General features: G+C 38.1%; 1 protein-coding gene across 1 annotated transcript in view; it reads left to right on the top strand.

The window, feature by feature from the left end:
- Positions 1-3,966: 3,966 nt before the first annotated feature.
- The window catches only part of LOC129333340 (desmoglein-1-like), a 58,054-nt gene continuing 47,771 nt past the window's right edge, over positions 3,967-14,249 (top strand). The window contains exon 1 of the mRNA XM_054984920.1: positions 3,967-4,198. Within this exon, the coding sequence (XP_054840895.1) occupies positions 4,151-4,198 (48 nt within the window). The 5' untranslated portion in view covers positions 3,967-4,150. The remainder of the gene's footprint in view (positions 4,199-14,249) is intronic.

Consider the following 14,249-nt stretch of genomic DNA (forward strand, 5'->3'; position numbering starts at 1 on the left):
AACCATGTCTCAGCTAACATCAAAAATAGATTGCAAATTGCAAGTGCACCCTTGAACAATAAAAAAATTACATTTTATTGTATATTCAAAGTTGTTACAAATTATATTGCAAATGTTTTCTGCATGTATGTTTTTGCTTTGTTTTCTATGGTTGTTCCTTTCTTCTGCCTGACGTTTGCCTAACAAACTCAACAGAAAAAATATTTATAATATATTTTTAAATCTTACAAAAGAAGGTGCTTGATTAATTCGGTCAGCTATGCAGAGGAAAATCAGCACATTCACTTTAAGTGTATTTGTAAAAAGGATGCATTACTTTCGCATGACTACCCTGAGGCATATGTAAACCAGTCAATCATGAGTATGCTGCAATAGCAGCTACTTGGGCATCTGCCACACTGAATACTATGCAGGCACAAATTCACTCAAAACACTATGTTTTGAACAACTAATCTGTGGAGAGTCAAAACACCTGTTAGGAAAAGTATGTAAAATTTTATTGCAATATGAAACAGAATCAGAACAGATCAAAAATTGTATGATTAAATGGATGCAAAACTTCGGTGAAAATATTTCAGTGAGTCAGTGGGAAAACTTATGAATGAAAGAAATTAAATTTACAGATTGCCAAATGTTAAGAGAAAATTGGTATAAAATGTTTTTAGATGGTATATTACTCCTAAGCATATTGCAAAAATGAGCAGAAAGTGTTGGAAATGCAACTTTCTATCATATGTGGTGGACATATAAGAGAGCAAGAAGATACTGGATAAAAATATGTGAAAATATGCAAAAAATTAAAGTTTCCCTTTGTGCTGGACTCTAAAAATATGTTATTAAATATCTTACAAAGTAGTAAAATAAAAGAGCATAGTAAACTTTTAAAATATATGATGACAGGGGTGAGAGTAGTATATGCAACAAAATGGAAGGCAGACTCTTGTCTAGACATGACTAACTGGATGAATAAGTTGTATGAATATGCGTCAATGGCAAAATGACCTTCTTATATGCATAATAGACCAAACCAAGAATTTCAGGAAAATGGGCAGGTTTTTTTTTAAATATGTAGCTGTACACTAAGGAGAATTAAATATAAGTAATATTTAAAAAGATCAATTGTTAGCAAGCTAACATGCTGAATATAATAAGGCTGAATATAAAGTTGAATATAAAATGGAAAATATAAAAGGCAGTATGTAAAGTATCTCAAGTATATATGGGGATGGCGAGGGGAAATATTAAATAGTTTCACTCTTCTGATATTTTTTGCTGGAATTTTATATTATTGTTTGTTTTTTATGCATTTCATTAACTGTTTACTGTTTAAATAAAATATATTTTTAAAAAACACAATGTAAAATTATGAACAAATCACCAATCCAAGCATATGGGGTGCGCAGCTCAGAAGAAATGGATCTTATGAACAGGGCAGGTTCAGCTTTCATTTACATTGTTTGCAAAGTTTAGAGCTTCATGTAATTGCAACAGTTTTAATAGCAAAATGTGCTGCTTGCAAAATCAGGATGACAAACCATATTTTGCTAGGAGACCCTGATCTTGTCAGATCTCAGAAGCTAAGCACAGTCAGCCTTGGTTAGTAATTGGATGGGAGACCTCCAAAAAGACCAGGGTTGCAGAGGCAGGCAATGGCAAACCACCTCTGTTAGTCTCTTGCCATGAAAACCCCACCAGGGGACACCACAAGTCAACTATAACTTGAGGATAGGCAAGTTTCAAAAGCACCTATTGAATAGGGTTGTTATGAATTTTCTGGTTCCTTTCCCTATTTCTATGTTGTCTTTGTGTGTGAGTGCTATCAAGGCACAGCAGATTTATGGCAATCCAATAAGGTTTTCAAGGCAAGATACATTCAGATGTGGTTTGCTATTGTCTGCCTCTTCCTAGCAACCTTAGACTTCCTTGGTGGTCCCATGCAAGGCAGGGATGACCCTGCTTAGCTTCCAAGAGCTGACAAGATTGGGCTGGCCTGAGCCATCAAGGTCAGGGCTTGTTGTGTTTGGAGCTAGTTTATTATGTGTTTATTTCAAATATTTATATCATATCACACTTTTCTACCATTAAAGCTGTTGAGTATTTAGGTGAGTTAGACTGGAGTCACTACAGTTATCAGTTATCAGTCTTCAGGTTTCAGCCTTGTTCATTCTCTCCAGAAGCTAAAACAGTGAATTGGAATTGGATGCAGAAATTACACAAAATTTTGCAAAAAAATACACCCCATCTTCTCATAGCGATGTTTGAAAAAGTCTGCATTCAAACTCTGAGATCTTTTAATGACTCTCTCCCATGCAAATAAGAATGAAAGTGAACCTGTTAATACAGATGAAGGCATCAAGATGGAGATCCTCCATGGGGCAGATAGAGTGACAAGATACAGGCGTGAACAATTATGTGCCAGATAAGCAATGTCCACCACACTTGCTTCTAAAAAGAAGATACTCAACTGACAATTCTGATTCACAGCCACCTGGGCCACAGTTTGCTTCTGCTCAAAATAAACGGTACAGATACCATGTACTTTTTAGCAGTTCATTTTGACAACACAAATGGAGTGGGGGGGAGTATTCAAGGAGCTGCCCTTAACACATGCCAAAAACTTCCAGTGGTTTTGTTCTCTCCTTGTTTCAATTTGAAAATCCTAGTTGCTGACATGGTTTCTGCCCTCTCATGACAAAACTGGTCATATTTTTTTCCTGAACATAATAATGAAATTTAATATAATTCTTACCGTAAAAACTGACACTGTCTTTTGTGACAATGATATATAAATATCCAAAAAATGACAGAAATGAAAAAAAACAAATTTGAACATCACTACCAAAATGTGCAAAAGGAAAGTCTCACAATTTTAACACATAAAAAATCAGATCTTCCAAGAGCATGCAAAATTACTGATACAGTCCTGACACGGAAATGGGACAGGACATCAGTCCTCTTTATTGCTCATTTCACTGAGACTCATGAAGCCCAGTAAAATAAATACAAATCAGTATAAACCAGCCTCTACACTTAAGAAGAGGATCACTAGAATAAAGGTACATCCTAAGAAGGCTACAAAGAAGGAATGAGGAATTCATTGAGTCTTCCTTCACTTTTAAACAGTGAAGTTCTAACTGAGTTACACCCTTTTAAGCCCAATGAAGTCAGAAGGGTTAGAAGAGTGTAACTCTTTTTAGGATTCCTGTGACAGCCATCCACAGCCTGGCCTAATGTGATTTTCATAATGTGCCTCCATTAGTGCACAATGAGTCATCTGTTAGAACGAAAACTTGTTTTGTTGCTCCCTGTTCAACTTGCCAAGGATAACTTTTTTGCTAGTTACATCTGTTTGTTTTTTACTTGAGCTGAATATACATTTCAGAGGAATTTTACAAACGTACCGTTCAAATAATATATTAAATTACTGTTTATTTTATTCAATAAATAGGGATGGTGTGGGCCTTTTGTAAGGAACATTTGCCTTGCAAAATCAACTCCAGTCCAATTTACCGTAAGTAAGTGGTGAAGCTTCTCCAATTAGCCAGGAGAATTCCATTCATATCAGGAGAGGGTCAGATTCATGCATTCATTGATGTGTGTTTAGTAGCTCCTCAGCTACTAAAATTAATGGGCAATTGCTGTGTATCTGCAGCAGAAAGCACAGTTTTTTTCAATGACATTCTCTTTACATTATGATTGTATTTCATATTAAAACAGAAAATAAGGAGAAGACTGCCAATTGTATTGTGAATCATGATATCAAATTACAATGTTAATTTTCTGTACAATGTATAATTCTGACTTCATTTGGTAGTTTCCCCGTAAATTCTTTCTCTAACTTGCTCTCTTTGGTGCCCAACAAAGTGTTTCATTGCAATAACTATCAAGGTGTGTCTGAAGCTTTTCCCTTGGAGCAATAATGATGTTGTCAAGTATTTCAAGTGAGACCTGCCCAGAAGTTTGGGTGGAGAAGCACACTCTGTTATACAGCATCTTCAGTGCTCCCTACTGAGGAAGTCAGAGGTATCTCTAAAGCTTGACTTAAAGAACATCTACGGAGTGTCTTTTGACAGGCACTGCCCATAAGGGGGGGAAGGGTACCACCGGAGTGTTATTGCCCCTTTCTTGGACTTAAGAGGTATCAGATGCAATGGACTGGTTTCCTTGTAGGACTGGTGCTGTGCTGTTCATTTTAATGGTAAGATGGATTTTAAAGTAATGTTTTCAAATCATGTAATTCCTTTTGAACTAAGAACATGGCAGCTCTGTTTGATACTCTCTTCTGTTTAAACTGATACTGGTGACTCAGGCAGTTTGTAAACTGGACATTGGCAATTCTTTAAAATTGTACATTGGAACTGAATTTTCTCTCAAGTGAACATTGGTGGAGGGAAGGACTCAAAAATACTACTTTTAATGTAGTCACATTGATTTCTTGAGATTTTGTTTGACGTTTACAAATCGCTGATATTATATCTCAAACTGTTTTACTGGTTTGCCTTGAAGTGGAAAAACTGGATTAAATCTTGCGACCTTGCTTCAGACAGATTTTCAGAACCATTATAGAATAGCAGGTGCATTGCATACAGATTGCACAGGTTGCTATTTATTTTATGCCACCGTAACTGGGGCCTGTTGCAGTTAAGCAAAGAGTAGATCATTGCTGAATTTATCGAATATTGGAGCTGAACTTCTCCATTCTAAATAGTACTGAGAACGGATAGTGTATATTGACTTCTACAAGTATGTATACACAAAAGTAGTCAGTGAGTGTACACCTCTCATTGGCAGGTTGTAATCTTTATCTTATATAAGCAGGGAAATTGTGTCTATGAAGTACGAAATGGCAGTTATGGAATGTGTATTCATGATGCTGAGATCAAATGCTGAGAGATTATAGAGAATTTATAGACCTCTGATCTTGCATCATGGCCCATTTCCACATTTCATTTCATTTTCAATTGTTTATATGGGTTTCTTTAGAACTCAGAATTATTACAAGCTCTTAACATAAAACGCTTTAAAACTGATTATTTTATATGACTTCTTCAGCCTTCATCTAATTGTGAGTGCATTTTGCTTTGAAGTCTTGGCCAGTAGCAATATCTTCAATATGATGCTTCAGAGGGAAAGCCCACAACTCATTGCTCAAAGAAATCAAGCAAAGCAAGCATTCAGCTAAGTAGAACTAATATTTAGAAGCAGCTGCTGAATAAATAATTAAGAACTTGTCAAAAAGAAAAGCCATGAACCAGATGAGTACCTGTATGTTTGGTATGACATACAGATCACATGGAATATTGCTTGCTGTTAAAAAGAACACAAGGCCATTTATGCAACATTATTATGAACTCTATTCACAAGACGTATTTGGGAGAAGAGAATGCCTGGAGAAAGGAGTGGAGTTGCACTTTCCCACAGACCTCAGCTAAAGATATAGTGTATACATGTAAGGACTCTGCCCTTATCAGGTGTCTTCTCATGCAGAGAGCACTTACACATGTACAGTTTGTATGCGTGAAGGCTCTATTCACATTTTTGGCTGAATGCATATAGGGCCTCCAAGAGCAAAAGACCAAAGGTGCAAAATTTCTATGGCATGAGTCACACACAATGCTTTGGGGACAGTAGCATGATATCTTTTTTTTTTACAAAGTATCTTCTTGTGCCCTTTTGAATGTGAAGGAGTGGCTTAGAGGAAATCTTAATCTGGGGTAGATGCAGAGGAGTTAGCCGTGTTAGTCTGTGGTAGCAAAATCAAAAAGAGTCCAGTAGCACCTTTAAGACTAACCAATTTTATTGTAGCATAAGCTTTCGAGACTCTCGAAAGCTTATGCTAGTGACTCTCAAGAGCCTTGAAAGCATGAAAGTTAGCAGAGAAGACATAGAGCAGAATTCCAATTGTCCCCACTCCCACTCCATGCACACACATGCATGCATTCATCCAGTATGTGAAACATACTATTTGCACTACTGAAAACTTCAGAATGCATGTCTTCTTAACGTTATGGAATATTCTGTAACAAATTGAAACATGCAAGAATGTGTTAATTTATCATGGTCTATATTTGAACAACTGGTAATCTGGCCAACATAACACAGCCAGGCAAATTATTGGAAGGAAGGAAGGAAGGAAGGAAGGAAGGAAGGAAGGAAGGAAGGAAGGAAGGAAGGAACGAACGAACGAACGAACGAACGAACGAACGAACGAACGAACGAACGAACGAACGAACGAACGAACGAAGGAACTATCTCAATGGACGCTTATTCAGAACAAGCTGCTTTATTTGAAGCTCTCTGTTCATAAGGGAGGCAGTACATATTTCCCCACATAGCCTGATTGTTCAACACCTGCCTGATCCAAAAATACTGATTGCAAGAAACTGAATTACATGCTTGGGCTGTGCTTGTGATTCGTGTACAGGCTTGCTTTATGAAAGCAATTTGTTTTATCCAGCATGACTTCTCTTTTACCACCTGCCTTATTAAAATGCCAACTTTGCAGAAACTTGTGTTTGTATATCCACTGCAGTGCAATACTATGCAGAGTTACTCCAGAATAAGCCAATTAACTTATTGACTTCAGAATAAGCAGTTAACTTGAATAACTGCATCAGATAGTGTGTGTGTGCAATCTCATAGAAACACAGAGCTGGAAGGTACCCCAAGTGTCATCTAGTCCAGACCCCTGCACAACACAGGACATTCACAGCTATCCCTCACCTCCCTCAGAGATCCCTATGCCCAGAAGGCAAAAAACTTTCAGGCCAATCTGGCCTGGAGGAAAATTGCTTCCTGACCCCAAAGTAGTGATCCCCATTACCCTGGGCATATAAGAGCCATGAGAGCCAAGCACCAGCTCATCCCTTCATGCGCTCCCTCTCTTGATCTGTGTACATTCATATTAAGTCAGAGAATCATCATAGCTGTCAGATGACCATCTTCTTAAATACCTCCAAGGAAGGAGAGCCCACAACTTTCCAAGGAAGCCTGTTCTGCTGAGGAACTGCTCTAACTGTCAGGAAGGTCTTCCTAATGTTTAGCCAAAACTCTTTTGCTTTAATTGTAACTCATTGTTTCTGGTCCAAACTGCTGGCACTACAGAAAACAACTCTGCTCCATTCTTTATGTGATAGCCCCTCAAAAACTTGAAGAGGGCTATCATATCACCTCTCAGTCCAGGCTAAACATTCCAAGATCCTTCAACCTTTCCTCATAAGACTTGGTCTCCAGACCTTTCACCATCTTAGTTGCCCTCCTTTGGACACATTCCATCTTGTCATCACCCTCCTTCACTTTTTCTTCTGTTTATTAAGATATAATGCTAATTCCATCCTATTCCATCCTGGCTCCCAGTGGAGTTCTGGATCCGGTTCAAGGTGTTAAACCTTGGTGTTTAAAGCCCTTCATGGACTGGGACCTGCATACTTGTGGGACCGCCTCTTCCATTACATCCCCTGCAGGGTGCTGCGTTCTGCAGACAAGCAACTCCTGGTGGTCCATGGCCCGAAGGACATCCATCTGGCCTCAACCAGGGCCATGGCTTTTTCTGCCCTGGCCCCGGCCTGGTGGAACGCTCTCCCGCTGGAGATCTGGGCCCTGTGGGACCTGTTACAGTTTTGCAGGGCCTGTAAAACGGAGATGTTCCGCCAGGCCTTCAGCTGAGTGCCAGTGGGTGTCCTCCTTCTTCCATCTAAGACTACCATTTCTTCTGGGGCTGCCCTCGGCCACCTGCTATGCCCGTATACAGACTCCAAATATTTATTTAAATAGCCTGCTCCTGGACTATTTTAATGATTTTTAAAAAATTATTATTGATTTTATGTTTTTGTGATTTTGATGTATTTTTAATTTTGTTAGCCTCCCTGAGCCCATCTGTGGGGAGGGCGGGGTATAAATTGAATAAAATAAATAATAAAATAAATAAACAAACAAACAAACTCCAAGGAGCCAAATATTGTATTATTTTTTATATTGTTTAAATCATTCTAAACCATGGTACAGATGAAATGATCCAAAGTCAAGATTTAAATCTTTAAAATAAATAAATAAACCATCCTTTCCAGGATGATGCATTTCACAAAATATTGTGATCACCTGGAACCTTTGAAATCTAGCAGAATTTTTTTTTTTCAGTCTGGATTGCCACATGCATCTATTGACCAGGTAAGTTTAAAAGGCTGGTCAAAATTACAAGCCCCAAATGGCTCACCACTGTAATCCTTTCCAATGTGAACTTTGGCTCATCAAACAACAATTTGTGCTCATGAACAGACAGCCAATTTGCCACATTAATGAGTAATCAGGTAAAATGACCACAGAGACTTAAGGGCATCGCAGTTCATGGTAGCTAAGTTTGCTAGCCTCTAGGTGGGGTCTGGAGATCTCCCAGAATTACAACCAATCTCCAGACAACAGAGAGCAGTTCACCTGTAGAAAGGGACTGCTTTGAAGGGTTCACTATGGCATTATACCTCACTGAAGTTCCTATCCTCCCCAAACCCCAAAATTCCAAGGCTCTGCCCCAAGATCTCCATTAATTTCCTAACTGAAAGTTTGGAACCCTAACTGTAGCCCAAGAAATCTAGGACATATATTTGACTTAGTATTATAAGAATGTCTTAGACTTCCAAAGCTGAATATATTGGTAGTTTGAAGGGAAACTGCAGGTTTCAACATAATTAGAAACTAGTCTTGCCTAATTTAAAGCACAGCTCTGATTGAGTAGTTTTAAACAAAACTACTGACAGAAAGGGTTACATCAGTGCTTAGTTCTCATGGCCCCTTCTTACATACCCAGGGTAATGCCGATTGCCACTTTGAGTTCATGAAGCAATTTTCTGCAGGCCAGTTTGGCTAGGGATCCTAACAGTGTTTTGCCATCTTCTGCCTTCTGGGCATGCATCAGGGGTCACTGGGAATGTGTGTGTGTGGGGGGGGGGGTAGTTGTGAATTTCCTACATTGTGCAGGGGGTTGAACTAGATGACCCTGGAGATCCCTTCCAACCTTATGATTCTATGATCTATTAATTCTGAAAATTGTTGCTGACCTTATTTTTCAGCATGCAGTGTTTGCCCTATATTTGGCTCATAAATCACAATATGCTATGTAAATAAAGTAACATAATTAATCTGACAATGAATGAAGTTCCCAGTTCACTTACTAGAACTGTCTTTAGGAATAGATGAGTTTCTTCAGAATACCCAATATTCCAGTGTAGGGGCCTCAAAGCAGTTCTGCTTATGTATAACTAGATGTGCACAATTCTTGATTGTGGAGAAGGATAAACATCCCTAAACACATCAAAAGATGCAGCTAGCTAGTTGAGTGGGACTCCAATAAGCATCATGGTTCAAAAGGAAGATGCATATCTGGATATCCAGATATCCTATCACATACATATGTAGAAGCCTACTTCCACATGTGCACCACCTGTATCAGAGTGAGCATATGTAAGAATCAAGTTCAGTCAGCAACATCATAAAATTCAAAAAATTTAATGTATTTTGTGTAACTGTGGAGCAAAGCCTTTTAAGTTATGGAAAACCTTTTAAAAAGAACAAAATATTTCTTATCAAAAATCACTTGAGCACATGTATCTAGATAGAGGCCAAATCATAAGCACACTTAGGGCCAAGCTACACATGACGAATGACACTTGAACGGCAAGTGGATTGAGTGGAGGGCAAGTGAACAGGGAAAAATACACTTGCTGTTCAAGTGTCATTCGTCATGTGTAGCTTGGCCCATAGAGGCAAACCTGTCCCTTTGAATTGTGGTTTTATTTCAGTGGGAATCCTAACCCAATAATAGTATTTAGGCTTGGAGACGCCATCTACCAGGATTTTGACATTGGGAGTTACAGAACTCTGTAAGTAAATTAAATAAAAAGAAAGATCTAATCTTGCTCAGTGGGAGTTTTGGCGCAGGGATGAAATACAAAGCTCAAAGTGCTGACACAACTACATGCTAAAATGGTTCATGGATGACTAATAATATAATGTGCTTGAATACTCAGCCCTGTTCACAACAGTACTAGGGCTTTACTTCAAAGAGAGCAGACTCAACACCCAAAACGAACAGCTCTGGGAAAGAGAATAAATCAGAAATTAAGGGCATGTTCAGTCAGTTGGATGCAAGTAGGTGGAGCAGGGAGTTTTCCATAATAGTACATAATGTCTGGCACTCTGATAATGGTTTAATTAATTCATGTTTGTAAAATAGCTTTGAAGTAAAAATTGCAAAGCAGTGATACTAGAGCAAGGGACTAAGGTAGTTCTCAGCTAGCACTGTTCAAATGCAGAATAACTGCTCAGAAGTTGGGTTCAAACATGCATAATATTCACTCCTTGGGTAAATTAGACTAACATTAATATTATTGAAACAAATATCGCATGGATTCTTGGCCCATTGATCTCATTCTGTCAGTATAATTTTTGTGGCTTCCCGTTAATTCATGTGGTCATCATAAGTCAGAAGTGACTTGATGGCACACGTCACACATACAACCTTCTTCCTGTAGAATTCTATCCTAGCACCCCAGTCTCAAGTTCTACATACATCTTCATGTGTTCATGGAAGTTCTGGATTTACAATAGATCCAGTCACTTTAGTAGTGGGTGGTGAATAACTCAGACAAAGGAATGTTTATGTTGCTAGGCTTTCATTCCTTCATGTAAAGGAATGAGAAATCCCACAAAATACAATGTGTATATTAAAGCTGTGAAGTGCATTAGTGATCACTGGTCTGCAGTGCGTCTACCTTTCTCAAAGCCCCCCCCCCCCAAAATATCCCCATCCTTTTATAAACTTATTGCACTCTTGTTGACAACGGCATGTCAAGTCTATTAAAATGAAGTATCAAAATTAATGCTGCAAAGTATTTATTTCCTGGACATAACACACAGATTATTCAAATTATTAAGGCACAACAGTACATCTCATTCCCAATCTCTCTGGACTTTTCTATTCATTCACCCCATTCTCATGGAAATAGGGATGTAAAATTGCTGGAAATTTTGGAGTCTTTGGAGGGAAGGTTTTTTCCCCGTGTTTTCAGCAAAAATGGAATTTGAATATAAAATTGTACTATTTCATATTTCATTCCATATTTATGAAATTTAAAAGGATAAATACTTTTATTTTCTGTATGAAAATCTGTATATATATCCAATCTGTCAGAAACAGTTGCAAACTACTGTACCATATGCTAACATGCAACATGTATCTTTAATTTTTGACATCTGAAAGGTAGGAAAAAATAAAAGGTGACAGTAGAAAACAAATTCTGTTAAGTGTATTTGACAAAGACTCTCTCAAAGAGTTATAGTAGGTAGGACTGCTGCCATGTTTGGATATTAACTTAAACTTTATATCACTAACAATGCAATTCTAATAAGAGTTACTCCAGTCCAAGCCCCTTGTTTTCAATTGGCTTAGACAGGAGTAACTCTGCTTAGAATTGCACTATAAAACCTCCAAATTCTTTAATAATATATTATCATTAAACATACTATATCATATTGTTGCCAGCATTATTTACAATTAAATAAAAAGTTATTCTTTAAAATGTTATATATGTCTATGTTTTTTTCCCCAGTGCTCCCCAAAATTTCACAGTTTTTACATTGGACAAACAGAAACTCCTCAGACTTTTTCATGCTATACGTTTGTAATAAGTGAAATTCTTGTAAGATAAGGGTTTTGTCACTCCAAAACAGAATATTTCATAGGAGGTTTTCTTTAGTATTCCTCAAAATTTCCCCATTTTCTATTGAAAAAATTGAGAAACTCCTCACACTTTTTCATACAGTGCACTTTCAGTCTGAAAAATATGGTTTTGAAACATGTTACTCATTCTAAAAGAGAAGACCTTTCACATGAGTTTTGTTTCAGTCTTCCTCCAAATTTTCCAATTATTCCATTGGAAAAATAGGAGGAACTCTCTGAAAAAAATGAAAGAGGGAGGACTTTTTTTCTCTGATCTCTAGTTTCTTTCCAGACTTTACATCTCTATATGGAAGGGTGGCAAAATTGGGTGACCACCTAATTAAAGCCACCTCATCAAGGAAAGCAATCATAGTGAAGAAGACACCAGGTTTTTCTTCAGTAAATCCCCATAAGGAAATCCATTAATAAATAACAGATAGTCTGAGACTGCAGATATGTATGGACATACATTTGCCCATTTTGCATCTAATTCCACTGCCTGTCCATGTGACTTCCCTCAGCCTGTGGCGGCTGCAGGAGAAATGACTTCCACTTAGGTGTTTCCCTCCACCACACTCTAATTTCAACCTGATTAGCTTTTGGCACATCACTGCAAACACAGCCTTTGAAGACTGGGTACAGCATTAGAGCATCAGAACATTAAGGATTAGTATGGCCAAGAACAAAATAAGCAAGTATTGCATTACTTGAGTTTAAAGAGGCGATTAGTCTAGTCCAGTGGATAGGCAGCTGAACTTGTTCCTGGGAGACTTAGGTTAAAATCTTACTGCTGCAAGATTAACTGCATCCCCCTTATGCAAGTCACTGACTTCCACCCTCATTTCCCTACCTAAAATGTAACAGTGGAGTATATCACAATGTTGCTTTGATAGCTAAACCAATAAAAGTTGTAATCCATTTTGCAAATAGAAAGAGCTGAATAAGTTAGAACCATCCACTGAGTTTGGGCCAAAGTAAGAGAAAAGCACACCTTAAGCCTTTCTCATGGGATGGCATGACAAAGCCCAACGCTGACTTTAAATATGCCCATGCTTGCTGTATGCACTCCACACCCATCTTTATAGACAGAGTAGCTTTCCCTGTGTTATTTTGTTTCTAATAAAATGTGCCTGTATTCAAACTTCAGACATCTTCAGAGACACTCAACGTTAAAACTGTCACATACACAAATTCAATTTAATGCTTTAACAGAGTGATGACCAGGGCTTTTTTTCAGGGGGAACGCAGGGGAACGGAGTTCCGGCACCTCTTGAAAATACTCAGCAATAATGCTTGAAAATAATATGATTTCAAAGAATCCCATGTGTTTTTTCCTCATTTTCCTCTTGAGAGTTCTGCCACCTCTATTCCCAGAAAAAAAACCCTGGTGATGACTATCATAAATTTCCACTTTTACTACCCTTTGAGAACATCTTTCTGATTGTGTAGGCCTACTTTCAGATATTTTACACCCTTCCTTGACCCACAGCTCGGTACCTGGATGTAGTTGTTCCTATTGTGCATAATGACTCCAGCATTCCAATCCACAAGAAATAAATGTTATTAAGGCCTATTAATTTCAGCAGGGTTTAAATTAGTTTGTGGGTCAATTTGCTTATATAAAGCATCTCAGATTATACAGGTTCCCTCAGTGGAAATAAAAGTTGTGGCATGGATACTGTTATTGAGAGCCTATGCAAATGTTCAGAAAAAACGATGCCTCCAACCTCAAGATTGTTGTTTTAATGACTGGTTTTGTAACTAAAATAATAAATTATCAAAAGCCACCCTAAGCAGGACTCTGGAGAGGTAGCATAAACATCTCTTAAATAAACAAATCAGATTGAGATATTGATGCCATACTAGGACTTACTCCCCTCCTAAGACCATAGTACTTCAGACTGCAGGTACAGGGGCATCTATACTTAAAATGAGGTGGAAAGTTCTGTCAAGTTGCAGTGATCCCATAGGGTTTTCAAGGCAAGAGACAAACACAGGTGGGTTGTCATTACTACCCACATCAAAAATCCCTGATCCCAGAAATCTGGTGCTTCAATCAGTAGAGTTCTGCAGACTTCTATAATGCTTCTTATTGAACAATTCAAACAGCTTGAATGCTAGGACCATTTCTCAGTAACTTTATTCAAAAATTTAAACTTTATTCAGAAACTTTGTTCAACAGAGGCTTCACTAGTAAGTACCAATTCCAATTTGGTGCTCATGAGGTATACAAATGTTAGATATGACCAACCAGAAGGTTTCCACAGGCAGAAGGGATTTGTCCCACTGCAAGAGAAGTCTCCCCTCCCTCTGTCGTCCAAAATGCCCCACAAAATGCATGACAGAGGAGTCAGCATAAGGGCAAGTCAGTCATGGGAGAAGGAATTAGCAAAAATTGCTCCCATTTCACACATAGAAATTCTTCAGCAGATCCAAGTAGGGTGGCCAACCTTCAGCTGGAGCCTGGAGATCTCCTGGAATTATAATGACTCTTCAGACTACAAGCTCAGTTCCCCTGAAGAAAATGGCTTCTTTGGAG

The sequence above is a fragment of the Eublepharis macularius genome, chromosome 7 (genome assembly GCF_028583425.1).
Source record: "Eublepharis macularius isolate TG4126 chromosome 7, MPM_Emac_v1.0, whole genome shotgun sequence".
Taxonomy (NCBI): domain Eukaryota; kingdom Metazoa; phylum Chordata; class Lepidosauria; order Squamata; family Eublepharidae; genus Eublepharis; species Eublepharis macularius.